Source organism: Lolium rigidum, chromosome 3 (assembly GCF_022539505.1).
Source record: "Lolium rigidum isolate FL_2022 chromosome 3, APGP_CSIRO_Lrig_0.1, whole genome shotgun sequence".
Taxonomy (NCBI): Eukaryota; Viridiplantae; Streptophyta; class Magnoliopsida; order Poales; family Poaceae; genus Lolium; species Lolium rigidum.
Window position 1 is genome coordinate 374,465,131 of NC_061510.1, and position 15,567 is coordinate 374,480,697.

The window sequence follows — 15,567 nt, forward strand, 5'->3', positions numbered from 1 at the left end:
GAATTTATCCCTGATTTTCTGATTGAGCCTGTTCAATCAGATATTTTGTCGTCCCTGAATAAAAGCCGGGCGGCGAAACTTTTTTTTAAAAAAGATCCGGGGCTGGCTGGCTAGCTAGCCAGGTCTGCTTTTGAACCCTCGCTCGCCCGGCCCGCACCTTTCCTCTCTTCCTCCTCACCGCATTCGCATCTCCGGATTCCCTCCCCCGCCGCGCCGCCATTCCCGCCGCCTCGATCTCCCTCCTCCCGATTCAACGAGGAATGCCGCTAGGACGCGAGCTGCCACGCGGCTGATCTCCTCTCACGCCGCTGGGAGCCCTCTCTCTCTTTCTCTCTCGCCGACCTAGAGGGATCCCGTCGCGGCTGCACCACCCCCTCGTCCCCATCTCCCCTGGCACCAGCATCCCCGTTCTAGGGTTTGCTCGGGGGACGCCCTCCCCGCTCGCCTCTTCCTCCTCACGCTCGCCCGCCCGCCCGCGTGGTGCGATGGGCTAGTGAGCACAGATGTTCGGCGACCGATAGCCACGTCCTCCAAAAAGAAAGAACAAAAAAAAAGAAAACCGAACACTCTTTCCTCATCGCTCATTCCCGAATCCTGTAAAATCTGTACCCTAGCCTAGAGCTGCCGCCGTGTCGTAGCTCCGCCCGCGTCTCAGTCCCGCCCCCTCCGCCGCCCCCTTTCTCCGCCGCTCCCGCGCGTCGCCGGCGCCGTTCCCGTTCCATCTCACCAGGACGTCGCTTTCCCGCTGGCTCGATCCCACCGCCCGCACTGCAGGCCACTGGTTTTTTTGAGGTATGGGCCTTTTGTTATCCAGGGATTAGTTTAAACCCCACTGCCCTCCGCAGATTGTGGGCGTGCCGGTGCGCAGCCTCTAGATCCGCCCCTGGATTTGGTATGCTAGGTCTCTGCCTGCTTTGAGTTCTCATTAGGTTAGTATTACGCCCCCCACATCATACACTTCTGCCCAAACACCCTACTCCGGAATGATTCATCAAAGTGTTTCTCTCACTGTCGCTGGGGAAAGTGTTAGCTTAATACCTTTTTTCTGATCACACTAGTGTTACAATTTGCGCTCGATTCATGATTTTGACTAATGTCTTGCGTTTTATTCTGCCATGGTAGACAAGTTCTGTCCGACTTAGCAGGCTGAATTGTTGCTCAAGAGTAGTTTACTTGTAGGCGATGTTCTAATGTGTGGCAACGAGACATGGACCATGCTATTGTTTTCGATCATCTACTCTACTGTCATGCTTAGCAAGTGTGTAGGCGTTTCAAGTGCCAAGTCTAATTTGTTTTGTTCTAGTAGGTGATCAAGTTTCTGATTACCTTTGGCCCTTCGGAAATCAATTGATTGCCCACTACTGAGAATTTCGAGCACATTCGACGACAAATCCTCATTCCTATGAAATGTCACTGCTTAGTAGATTTTTCTACAAGCGGCCACCCGATGGATTACTGGAGTTCATTGACAGGATCTACGGTAAGCTTGTGAAGGATTATTTGTTTGTTCATTTTTACACTGGTGACCTCATTTGTTTATTTTCTATACCAATTGATTTTGTACCTCACCATGTTGTGCAGTTTTTGATTCATGCTTCTGCACTGAAGTTTTGCCGCATGGAATGTACCCTGTCTATTTGAATGGTATCATTACAGAGTTGCATGAAGAACACACAGAGTCTTCTTTTCTGGCGATTAACTTCAGAGATGGGGATAAGAGAAGCCAGCTTGCTGATATCCTACATGAATACGAAATTCCAGTAATTGACTACCCGCGTCATTTTGAAGGCTGCCCAGTGCTCCCTCTATCTCTTATCCACCATTTCCTTCGTGTCTGTGAACACTGGCTATCTACTGGGAACAGCCAAAATATTATACTGCTCCACTGTGAGAGAGGGGCTGGCCATCATTGGCATTTCTGTTATCTTGTTTCCTTATTTTCAAGAAGTTGCACAGCGCAGAACATAAAACTCTAGACATTGTTTATCGTGAGGCGCCTAAAGGTTTCCTGCAGCTTTTTTCTGCACTCAACCCAATGCCCTCTCAGCTCCGATATATGCAATATGTAGCCAGAAGAAACATTTCTCCAGAGTGGCCTCCATTGGAGCGGGCACTCTCTTTGGATTGTCTGATTCTCCGAGCCATTCCAAATTTCGATTCTGATAATGGATGCAGGCCATTGGTCCGCATTTTTGGTCGAAATCTTCTTGGCAAGAATGCTAGCATGACCGACATGATTTTTTCAATGCCTAAGAAGAAGTCCTTGCGCCACTATCGGCAGGTATGTGATAAATGTAATTGAATGCAATCTTGATTTCTTTTTGATCTTGCATTAATCTGTATTGTTTTCATGCAGGAGGACTGTGACGTGATAAAAATTGATATCCAATGTCCGGTCCAGGGAGATGTTGTTCTGGAGTGTGTGCATCTTGATCTTGATCCAGAAAAGGAAGTTATGATGTTCCGGATAATGTTCAATACTGCTTTTATTCGTTCAAATGTACTGATGCTGAATAGTGATGATGTTGATATACTATGGGGTTCAAAAGATCGGTACCCGAGGAGTTTTAGAGCAGAGGTAAGAGTGATGCACCTACTCTTTGAAAATTTCTAGGGTAAGAAATCAATTACTGATGCATATTTGGAAGTACAGGTGCTGTTTTGTGAAATTGGAGGCATCTCTCCTCCAAGGGCTCCAACAGCAACATTGAATGGTGATATGAAAGGTGGTTTACCAATTGAAGCCTTTTCAGCTGTTCAAGAACTCTTCAATGGCGTTGAATGGATGGAAAGCAGTGACAATGCTGCCTTTTGGTTGCTCAAAGAATTCTCAGCAAACTCGCTCCAAGATAAATTTCAAAAACTAATACTGAGCGACATGAAAGAGCTCTCAAAGTTCCAAGCTAAAGTTGGTCTGCAGATGCCACTGATGTCCCCACTAGATTCTGATGAAGAAAAATATTCCGTGGCTTCTGATTCTGTTTCTTCAACTGATTATGAGAAGGATCGTGCTCTTACCACTGAAGATTCTGAATCTATCGGTACATTGATCGTGCTCTTACTCAAGTCATTTTCCATGTTAACCTTTATTGCTGTGTTCAATAATTTGTGCAATGCGCTTTAAGAACACTTGCTTCTGTTTCTGTGCTTGATGATGCTCCCTGTTATCTCTTTTTTTCTTGAGCACGTGCCTAATTGCTCCACATTCTCTCTCTGGTATCTTTATTAGAGTCTGATTCATAACCATCACAATTTGTGCAGCTACTTCCTCAGTGAACGCTTCATCTCCATCTCCTCCACGTGGCCGATCTTCTAGCCTTTCAACTGAACAAAGCCTGCTGCCAGCAGAATTACAGCAGGAGTTACCAAGTACCAGGCAGCTGCCGCAATCATCAGCAGAAAATGGAGATAAACGTGTAATATCGGCACTGGTGCCACCACCAGCCACCGCAAATGGAAGCGAACCTGTTTTCTTGGCACCGCCGCCACCACCACCACCACCACCACCACCACCGCCACCACCGCCACCACCAAGTGGCAGCAAACCTGTTTTCTCGCCACCGCCGCCGCCACCACCGCCACCACCAAGTGGCAGCAAACCTGCTTTCTCACCGCCGCCGCCACCACCACCACTACCTCAGAGTAGCAACTTATCTTCTCCACAGCTTCCACCTGCTCCACCTCCGCCACCCCTACCAAATTCTCGGACAGGAACACTTATATCTGCACCGGCACCGCAGCCACAGCAAAATGTTCTTTTTCATCCAGTACCACCACCTCCATCCCAAGCTAACGGAATAGCTAAGAAATGCCCTCCGCCTCCTCCACCCCCACCCCGCCCCCCTCCCTCTTCTAACAGAGCACCTACAACTGCTGCTGGCATTCTGTCCAAAGGACCACCTCCTCCACCCCCACCTCCACCTCCACCTGGTGCTCATTGCCCACCGCCACCTCCACCTCCACCTGGTGCTCATTGCCCACCGCCACCTCCACCTCCACCTGGTGCTCATTGCCCACCGCCACCTCCACCTCCACCGTTGCCAGCAGGCGCTATTCAAAGAACTCCAGCGCCACCACCTCCTCCCCTGATGACAGGGAAGAAAGCTCCTGCACCGCCACCCCCACCACCTCAAGCACCAAAACCTCCTGAAACTGTACCCCCTCCAAGCTCAAAGATCTCAAACGCACCTGCACCACCCCCATTATTGGGAAGGGGAAGAGCAGCAACTGGATCAGGAAAAGGTCGTGGCATTGGATTGGCGCATCAAAGTAACCCCCCAAAGAAAGCTTCCTTAAAGCCTTTGCACTGGGTGAAAGTTACACGCGCAATGCAAGGAAGTCTCTGGGCGGATGCACAAAATCAAGGAAATCAGGCTAGGTAACTGATATGCTGTTAATTTTTTTATGATTTAGTTAATTTTTGATGTTTTTACATCATTGATACCGCTAGGTGATACAAAAATATGGCAGTCATTGTTTATGGACTATCATGCTGCTTTCCCCCCTAACTATATGAACTTGATTGGTGCATCTGTTCTCTCATGCTAAATTTTGTTATTTAAACCCGGGTCTGGAATTCCTTTTCCTTGTTTAACACGTGGACAGTCTCTGCATTGAAACTTTATTTACTCGTGCACTATTTTGCAGGGCTCCTGACATTGATTTATCTGAGTTGGAGACCTTGTTCTCCACTGCTGTTGCAACCAATGCAAGTGAGAAAGGAGGAACAAAGCGTGCCTCAGCTGTTAGCAAGCCAGAAATTGTTCACCTGGTATGGAAACTTTCACTTTCTTAATGTACTGATTTGCTGTAGAGTACTCGGAAGTTTTTGCCCTTTCATTCTTGTGCTTTTACCTTAAACACTTGAATTCTCTCAAAGTTGTTTCAGTAACCTTGTTATTTGTTTTTTCATGATATGTTATTGAGCTCCGAGTCTCGGATTTGTCAAACCATTCTTCTTCATTAGAACCATTGCATGATAATACGATTTACATGATTACTGCTCTTTTTTAAGTCTATCTATCTATATATTTATTTTTTCCTTGCATGTGCTCAACTGAGTGACATTGCATCTGTGTGTTGTATTATCCATTTAAAGTTTGAAAATATGGTTTTCATATGTACGGTACTCTATGCTGCAATCAATTTCCTTATAAAGTGTCATTTAAATAGTTTTTCTTTCTTATTCTCGCCAGTATACTGGTTTCACGTTTGGACATCTTCAGTCATTTGCAGTCAACATAATTCTATTCTTTATATGTTAATAGACTAGCATGGTGATTATTCCGTCAGGTGATGAACTAATTGTTCCTGCTACTTGTATACAGGTTGATATGAGAAGAGCAAATAATTGTGAGATCATGCTTACGAAAATCAAAATGCCCCTTCCTGATATGATTGTGAGTATCCTTTGTAGGTTAACTACTCTGACAAAAAAAGGAGGCACGTTGATTTTTTTCCTGTGGAATAGTTTCTGAGTATCTAAAGCTTGTATTCATATTATTTTGCATTTTTTCCGTTCTGCTCTTTATATGTTAATAGATTCTGTGGCGTACACATGTTTTGCTAACATCTTCCACTCACTAAGCATGAAAAATTCTTAAAAGCACAAAATTAGATGCTATAACTCCTATTGTTTAATCTCCACGCATACAGTGTTATAACCTTTGGGCTGCCTAAGACTACAGAATTTTTTACACTCTTCTGGTAAAGTAAAACCACTGTATATGATTATTGTACGTGCAAGTTACTGATGATCTGTGTTGGATTTCTCGATCCTTGTTTTTTATCTTCTAGGCAATTTATCACTTTGATGACACTATTATTCTACTCAAATGATGCTGTTAACAACTGTCTGTCAGCCTGCTACTTTGTTATGTGCTCCTATGTAATTTTCTTCTGTAAATGGTTGTTCTCGCAGAGGGCGATCTTGGCTTTAGATACTTCTGTTCTTGATAATGACCAAGTGGAGAATCTCATTAAGTTTTGCCCTACAAATGAAGAAATCGAGATGTTGAAGGTACTTCTGAATTATGATAGCTATTTTTGCATTTCATGATATGTAAATTAGACTTTGAGTTAGCATCTAATGCTGTTTTGTTCTAAATTGTTATTGTTTTTGTCCGTGCGCTCAGAACTATAACGGCAACAAAGAAATGCTTGGAAAATGTGAACAGGTTTGTTTAATATTTTGGTTGCATATATAGTGCTCCATTTTGAATATTGATGGAAGCATAAACTCTGCTGCAGTTTTTCCTGGAGCTAATGAAAGTTCCTCGCGTGGAGTCCAAACTAAGAGTTTTTGCTTTCAGAATTGCATTCACGACACAGGTCCGCTGTCCTCCTTCCAGTTAATTTACTGGGATTATCTCAGTTTCTCTATGAATTGCAGTTTGTAATTGTGATGTCTTACCTTTTGTCAGACGGATGAGCTAAGAACTAATTTAACCACCATAAATGATGCAACAAAAGAGGTGCAACATCGTATATCTCATCTTGGGTAAATTTTGTACAGATATATTCTTATACACTGACTGTCTTAATTTTTCACTTCATGCAGGTGAAAGAGTCTCTGAAGTTACGGCAGATAATGCAGACCATTCTCACATTAGGGAATGCATTGAATCAAGGAACAGCTCGAGGTATCAAATGATTGTAGAAAATTAGCATTTGTCTGATAGTTTGTCTGATATGGTGATGGGTTGAACAGGTTCTGCTGTTGGCTTCAGATTAGACAGTCTTCTTAAACTATCGGATACTCGAGCTAGGAACAATAAGATGACACTAATGCATTATTTATGCAAGGTATGCGCTTGGTGTAAAGTGTTAATTAACTTAATAATTTTGTATGCTAAAATTCCCTGATCAATCTTCATTGCTGGCCATATCTCGCAATAATTCAATGCTGGTTTGGATTTAATATCTTACTGCAGTCAGTGAACTGTGCCACTTCTGATGGACTTATGGTACATAATCATGTTGTCCTAGTGCAGAACAGTAATTTACCTGCGCCCTTAGTGTTGAGAATCATGTATAGGAAGAGAGACCACTTTTCAATCTAAACTGTGTCAGAAAGACATTTTCAACCCTGAACACTAAAATTAAAGAATTGCAACCTTGAAGCATTGAAATACACGATGGCTTTTGGTGCCGATTGCTGTAGTGTGCTTGATATTATGTTCCACGGGTCAGCTCTGGGTTTGTTCGCTCAGATCAAGCAAACAATTATAGGGTGCTCTGAATGCCAATTATCAGTCTGTCACCAGGATATGTTTCAACCTGGTGGCTTGCCTTCTTCATTATTGGTGAATTACTGGTTTGTTGAGGGAGCATCTGATTGGTTCAGTTTTTCTCGAAAGCAGACCCATCTGATATTTGATCCGAGCTTAGAATTAGAACAAGTCTGCTTCAGGCACCTCAATACCTTTCCTGGATATTTAATCTTGAGCTGCCTTCATTTGAGAATAATACCCTATATAAATTACAATCCCAGGTTAGGTAGGTGAGAGGTCGATGGCGTAGATGGTAATTGATAGCTTCCACATGAGATGTTCGTTGGATGTGAACTATTGTTGTATAGATGCAATTAATGGTATGATTGCAGATAGGTAAGCATGTGAATGATATTATGAACTGTTGATGCATATGCCACCTAGGTTCACTTACATGTTTTGAGGCGCTCTCATGCACTATTTTTCAAGTTAGCTGTGTACGAGGAATAGATGCACTACTTGAGTCTTGGTTTGAATGTGATCAGTTTGGTAGGCCTCATAATGTGATGCTTGGGCCGTTTAATACTATAAGCACATTTTAAGAATTCCGTCAGCTCTCAGTTACAATTGCAAGCTTGTTGAACTTAGCTTATCTTTCTTTATTACATGCTAGCTTCTCGCTGAAAAGTTGCCTGAGCTTCTTGATTTTGACAAAGACTTGATTCATCTGGAAGCAGCTTCTAAGGTAATGCAGATGGATTGATCTGTTAATAGCAATTCTGGGTGATCATCGAGCTACTCACCAAAGATGTTTCTCTGTGATTGCATTTGTTAATCCCCCCAGATCCAGTTGAAGTTTATTGCTGAAGAAATGCAAGCAATAAACAAAGGTCTTGAGAAGGTCGAGCAAGAATTAGCTGCTTCAGTGAATGATGGTGCAATATCTATTGGCTTCCGTAAGGTAAGAATACCTTTTGTCTACTTTTCACAGTTGGATGTTGGGCATATTTGTTCTGTTTACGATTAGTCCACTGCTTAAGGAGCTTATAATTTTACTCATTCAGGACAAGAAATGACATATATAACTTAAACACAGACCAAATTATTGAATTAGCTGCCCCCTGATATTCATTGAGGACTTACTATGTTTTAGTTTTTCTCTGATTTGTAATTTTACATACTATAGTAGACAGCCGGATAAGTGCATACTTTTTAGTACCATTCATTAATCACTTCTATAACGGAATGTAAATAAGTACACAGCCTGACATGCATTTGCACCTTTTCTTTCACAAATGTATTGCTCAGAACAATCATGAATGTACAAGAGTAGATTGACTTACGGAAATATTCTGCTACCTACCGAACACAATTGTTACACCATTTGGGAAACCGTCGGCGTGCACTTTTGTGATCCAGCACAACAATAACGCCGTGTACAGTCCGAACTCTGGACTCGATAGGAGTAGTGATGTTGCGGGACCCTTAACTCTAAAGCAAGAATACGTGCTGAGACTTTGCAAGTGAGCAAAACAAATGGTGATTCTTTTACGAGTGAACTAAGATCAGTTGCTTTTACAGGCATTGAAAAGCTTTCTTGACTCAGCAGAAGCTGTGGTTAGGTCCCTCATTTCCTTGTATGCAGAAGTGGTGAGGCCCTGCTCTGAAGTTATTTTTTTGTTCGCGCCTTGTGTTTGTGAAAGATTTCAATTACATCTGTTTTGCAGGGAAGAAATGCTGATTCCCTAGCTCAGTATTTTGGTGAAGATCCAGCCCGCTGCCCTTTTGAGCAAGGTATTGTGTGACCTTTATAAAATTTTGCAGCTTTACTAGGCCATTGTTCTCTTAATTATATGCACAGATGTAACTCATCCGATGACGAAGTTTTTGATTGCACTAGCACAGTTAAAAAAACTTCAAAATGTTCTCTCTTGCCCCTTGAGGAAGTTTCGCTCCAAACAGTCATTTACCGGAATATATTTATTGGGAATGATCTATCAAGTGGCATTTTCTTTCATTTTAGTTCCATTACGAGTTGAATCTATTGTTTGACTGATATGAACTCAGTTTTTTTTTAGCATAGCTGTATTTACTTGGGGATCTTTCCTTGATGATTTCTTGCTCTTTCTATTTTCAGTTACATCGATTTTGGTTATATTTGTGAATATGTTCAAGAAATCACGTGATGAAAATGCTCGAAATGCGGAAGCGGAAAAAAAGAAATTGGAAAAGGCGGCCATAAAATGATTGGAGTGAGGATATATCTACGCCAATATTCCATCACCGTGCGGTCGGACCATGTTTGGTCCCACTGAACAGCTGCAGCAGAATCGACGTGCAGGCTGCTTTTTGATGCTCAATACAGTATATATGCAGAGGTGTAATGTCAGAAGGCTCGCTGGGTGAGCATCATCCACTAAAATGGTAATGTCTTTAACCGCATTCCCTGTTTGAGCTATTATTAGGTTGGATGTTCACCAGTAATCAAGTAGTAGTGTTATACTACCGATATGGTGACTGGTCCGAATGAACTTTGTGTTCCAGAAATCCTGTATCTTGATAAATAGCTATTCCGATAAATAGTTACTGGTTCAGTTTTCATGCTTATCTTCTTAATAAAAATATATGCAGGTTGCTCTCAGATTACAAGCTATGGAACTTTTTGTGATAAGTCACCAGCGGGGATGAGAGGTCTTCATGCCGCTGTAGTGTTGTTGTACATATAGCAGTTGCCGATATATAGCTGTCTTGCATGTACATAAAGTTAGCGCAAGTGGAAACAAAAGCAAAATGCATCGTTGTAAAATTCTCTTGTATTATCAACAGCCCCATTTTCTCATACAATGTACTGTGCATTTAGGCAATTCTTGTTCGCTCCTGAGGATGGTTTCTGGTGAAGTAGGGTTCAATTTATCAATAAAAAATATCTAGAAAATGTTTACCAATACTTGATTTTACTCTACTCACCGATATAACACTCGGTAAGGCACCTGAGTTGCAACTGAGATGGTTCAAGGAAACACGCATAGAAGGCCTTGGAGAGCAGAGTGGATGCAATTACAACATTCTATTGCAAACATGGTACATTTTCCTTCTGAACTACTTCAGACTAACGTGGGACTAACGTGGTATGATTATTTGATTATTTGTTCATTCATTCACCAAATAACAATTTCTTTTGGACAGGCCCATCCAGTCAGACTCGACAGCCATTTCCTGACGTTCTGCTATTCATGTCCGTGACAGGCCGAGGAAGGTGAAGATGAACCGGACGTAGTCGTATTGGTGCGGTAGAGGTGATACCTGATATAACAGTATTGTCTTTATGTCTTCCACTTAACTTCGCCTTTTTTTTAGCTAAGTGTTATACCTAGATCAAATCCCTACATCTCAAAAAAAAAAGAAGATCAAATCCCTACATCTCAAAAAAAAGAAAAAGATCAAATCCCTAGGTATATATGCAGCCAGCAGGCCTTGTGACAACGTGATGTAGGCGGCGCGGCGAAGCGCACATTTCTATCTAGTATCTAATATGATAGCACTCATCCTGAGACGTATTGTCGTATTGGTCCCAAAGCTTCTTCGTACTAAGTGGCTGCCCACCGCATTTGCGTGAATCAATTATATCACCACTAATCACGAAAATAACTCAACTACTCGAGGCGGGCCGGTCACGAAATCTTACAGAAGAGGAAAAGATATAGCGAAAAGATATAGCAGCATGGGTCTGGCACCACTTGGCTTTCATGCTTGTCTCTATTGTTTTCAAGTATACCACGGCAAATCACAAACATAGATAGATAACAGAGGTAGCAGAAGGCCTGATCACGAAAATACATCGAAGGCCGGTGGTTAGAGCAGGTCTAACAGGCCCCTTATTTTTCTACCCCTTAAAACACGAGTAGAGGGCCTTGTATTCACTTTTCGCTGGCCAAAAACTCGTCCGAGCTAGCAGACCCCGTATCCCCACCCCGTAAAACAGAATCCTACGGAATATTCTGTTTTCAGCGGCGGCGCGCGGGTGGCTATGGCGGCGGCGCGGGGAAAACGGTTGGGATTTCTGAAATATCCGCGCGCCATAGTGAAATGGGATGAGGGGTTGGCCCTGTATTCAGCCTCCCGCCCCTTACAAGTAAGGGGCGAAGAGCCGCCCCGTAGCCAAAACTGTAAAAAATCGATGCGGGGGCTTGTTTTACGGGGTCTGCTAGACGGCCGGGTAGCGCCCAACCCCTTATTTCGACGGTTATTATACGGGTTTGGCCCTTTTAAGGGGTCTGTTAGACATGCTCTTACCCCCCGGTGCGGCGCCGCCGCACGAGGTGCCGTGAAAGAATAAACTGAAAAAGATCATCGGTACTCCTTTCAATGGGACATATGCGATTGTGACAGATGCGAACTTTTGTTGGGACTTGGAACTCCCCTTTTAAACACTAGTATTCGATTCGTAGGATAGGAAAATATGCAAAAATATTGAATCCTATTGTAGTGGGATGACATGTCTTCTTGAATCTCACTCACATTCTCTTTTTTTGTGTTGAAGAAAATTTCATGAGGTCAAACCTCATGCTAAATATTTTCTTATGAAATTTACGCAATAAGATTTCTATGAGACTAGTACAAATGCCCGTGCGTTGCCACGGGTCAAATTTCATTTCTTAATGTATATTTATATATAATTCACAAACCACTATGAAATTCAAAACAAATATATATCATATTGTACTACAACATGATAATACCGATTGTAATAACAAAATAACATTGTTGTGCATTTGCATGGTTTCAAGTTCTAGATCTTCTTGTTACTCTTTCGCGGTAAGTCTCACACATGTGTTCTAGGCCATCATAACTGTCAACTCAACAACCTCTCATTTCAGATGTATTATTTATATATAATTCATATATGAAATTCAAAACAAATGTATATCATATTGTACTACAACATGATAATACCGATTGTAATAACAAGATAACATTGTTGTGCATTTGCATGGTTCCAAGTTCTAGGTCTTCTTGTTACTCTTTCGCGGTAAGTCTCACACGTGTTCTGGGCCATCATAACTGTCAACTCAACAACCTCTCATTTCAGATGTATTATTGTGTTACAAAACGTGGGTGCTACAAACATAGGTAGAATACTTCTTTTCTGATTAGTTCAAACAATACTTTGATATTCATAAAGGATGTAAAGCTAACCGCCTCCTCACTCTCTCGAGCTCACCCACTTTATCGAGCTCCACCACTCTCTCTCGAAAACCAAGTGGAGACCGGTCCCTCCCATGCCTCTCCATCACCGGTGCAAGGACCGTCGTAGTTCCACGTTCAAGGGCCTTCGGAGACCACACCTAGTAGGCTCATCATCAGACACCGGCGCCGCACCATCGTCGTCATGGCCGTCCTCCGTCCAAGACCAAGGATCTGGCTGTTCGTGGTCGCTCCGCCTCTCTATCCACATCTTGGTGGTAGCTGTCAGGAAACTCCAATTCTAGCCGTGCAATTCGGCCTCATCGTCCTTACCTTCAGAAAAGAGACATTTTTTGTGAACCTTTTTTTATTGTCAGAAAAGAGACATTCACTCACAAGGTACTACTTTCCCCTTAACTGAAATTTGATATTCAACTGTCACGGTTTTCCCCAATTGGTACAAGTATCTAAAGAAATCTAAATATAATCAACTCATAATAACCTCCTAACTCTATATAAGTATGTAAAGCTATCTACATATATAGGTATGTAAAGAAATCTAGATATAATCAACTCATAATAACCTCCAAACTCTATATAACCGTTCCTCATCAACAAACACCATAGTGTTAATTTTAAAACAATTGTCATCCGGTTTCCTCCACATCTCCACAATTGTATTTGTATTAGCTTTCTCTTTACTACGAAAGTCAGATTTTATCAGTTCATTCGCTCTCCTTGGCCGGTACTTCTCTTCTACATGTCCATGATGATAACTTTTCTAGTTTCTCCAGATGCACCATGGAACTGAAACTGTAATGGCTGCTATCCAGAACGTCCCACGCCGATGGGGTGCAGGTTAGGAAAATTCAGACCAAAATAATTTCTTGCTGCATACCAGAAGAGTTTGGCATGCTGATGACCCACAAGTATAGGGGGTGTATCGTAGTACTTTCGATAAATAAGAGTGTCGAACCCAACGAGGAGCAGAAGGTGTTGACAAGCAGTTTCGATGAAGGATTCACCGTAAATGCTCACGGTACAAGTATTCGTGGGGTTTTGATGTAACAGATGAATAAAGTACAAGTAAGTAAAATGCGAGAGAAATAATTGCAGCGAGTGGCCCAATCCTTTTTAGCACAAAGGACAAGCCGGTCTGTTTACTTATAATGACCAAACGTTCTTGAGAACACACGGGATTTTAGTCTAGTGCTTTCGCTACATACAGCTGATTAATCTTCATTGTTTTGATAAGTGTTGTGTGAGTGAACCTATGCTAATGTACCACCCTTCCTAGGACTAATACATACTTGTGATTATACCCCTTGCAAGCATCCGCAACTACAAGAAAGTAATTAAGATAAATCTAACCACAGCCTTAAACTCGAGATCCCGCGATCCCTCCTACATCGATATACCAACGGGGGTTCAGGTTTCGTCACTCCGGCAACCCCGCAATTGGCAAACGAGTACAAGATGCATTCCCCTAGGCCCATAAATGGTGAAGTGTCGTGTAGTCGACGTTCACACGACACCACTAGAAGAATAACACCACAACTTAAATATCATAACATTGAATATTACTCAACCATAATTCACTACTAACATTTAGACTTCACCCATGTCCTCAAGAACTAAACGAACTACTCACGAGACATCATATGGAACATGATCAGAGGTGATATGATGATGAATAACAATCTGAACATAAACCTTGGTTCAATGGTTTCACTCAATAGCATCAATAACAAGTAGAAATCAGCATCGGGAGAGTTTCCCCTATCAAACAATCAAGATCAAACCCAAATTGCTACAGCGGTGACGATGTCCAGCGGTGGAGATGGCGGTGATGATGGTGGAGATGATGATGATGGTGATGGAGATGATGTCCAGCTCGATGGCGGTGACGATGGCGTCGATTTCCCCTCCGGGAGGGAATTTCCCCGCGGATTCCTGCCCGCCGGAGAGCTCTTTTCTCTCTGGTGTTCTCCGCCCCGCAGAGGCGGCTGTAACCCTTCGTGAGGATTCCTCTGTGTCTTCCGTCTTCGGGACGAAGGGTTTCGCGAAGAAAAGGAGGCGAAAGGGGCTATGGGGGCCCCACACCACATGGTGGCGCGGCCAGGCCATGGGCCGCGTCGCCCTATGGTGTGGGCCCACCTTGGGTCCAGCTGGCTCCCCCTTCTGGCTTCCTTCGTCATCCGGAAAATAGGATTTTTGGTAAAATTTCCTTCCACGAGTTGATCTTCCGAAATATTGCATCCCGACGGTGCTTTTTCCAGACAGAATCCTGACTCCGGTGTGCGATCTCCAAATAATCATGAAACATGCAAAATAGATGAAATAACATAAGTATTGTGTCCCAATATGAAATATATCAATGAATAACAGCAAATTATGATATAAAATAGTGATGCAAATTGGACGTATCAACTCCCCCCAAGCTTAGACTTTGCTTGTCCCAAGCGAAACTGAACTCGGTAAACAGGTCCACATGTTTATGGAGTGAAGAGTCGATAAATACAATACGGACAAGAAGCATCATATTCATTCACACAAGATATCATAGTAAACAACTTCCTCATATAACTCAACTTGAAACAAGTATAAGGTAATCACAAATAAAGGTGCATAAGAAATCATAATTGGTGATGGCAAACTTTGTTCTTGGTCAGAGAACGTTAACGGATTATACTTATCTATTGAGCAGCGCTCTCATATTAAAGCTTATGGTAAACTTGCATACTCAATCATATTAATCATTGATGACTTTCAAAGCTATATTCATTCAGGTAAAACTTGTACTAAACAAGAAAGAGTAAAGACATGATGAAGCAAATCACAATATAATAGTTTGATCACAACAACTCAAATGCTTGCTTGAGATGTAGGGAAATAGGTTTACTCGACTCAACATAAAGTAAAAGACAGGCCCTTCGCAGAGGGAAGCGAGGATTAAATCATGTGCTAGAGCTTTTTCAGTTTTGAAATCATATAAAGAGAATAAAAGTAAAGTTTTGAGAGGTGTTTGTCGTTGTCAACGACCGGTAGCGGGTACTCTAACCCCCTTGCCAAACAGACCTCCAAAGAGCGGCTCCCATGAAGGACGTTATCTCTACCAAGCAAGGTAGATCATCCCTCTTCTCTTTTGTTTACACATGTACTTTAGTTTATT

At 42.5% G+C, this 15,567-nt stretch overlaps 1 protein-coding gene across 1 annotated transcript; it reads left to right on the forward strand.

The window, feature by feature from the left end:
• The first annotated feature begins 446 nt into the window (after positions 1-446).
• On the forward strand, positions 447-10,156 carry LOC124704319 (formin-like protein 3). Its single transcript, XM_047236571.1, is given in 21 exon segments — positions 447-792; positions 1,304-1,480; positions 1,582-1,893; positions 1,896-2,281; positions 2,357-2,578; positions 2,654-3,041; positions 3,262-4,378; positions 4,648-4,771; positions 5,328-5,399; positions 5,921-6,019; positions 6,135-6,176; positions 6,250-6,330; positions 6,423-6,473; positions 6,560-6,641; positions 6,710-6,804; positions 7,885-7,956; positions 8,056-8,172; positions 8,793-8,861; positions 8,939-9,005; positions 9,349-9,635; positions 9,843-10,156. Coding segments are annotated over 19 exon segments (3,579 nt in total). The 5' UTR covers positions 447-792; positions 1,304-1,407; the 3' UTR covers positions 9,459-9,635; positions 9,843-10,156.
• Positions 10,157-15,567: the final 5,411 nt, after the last annotated feature.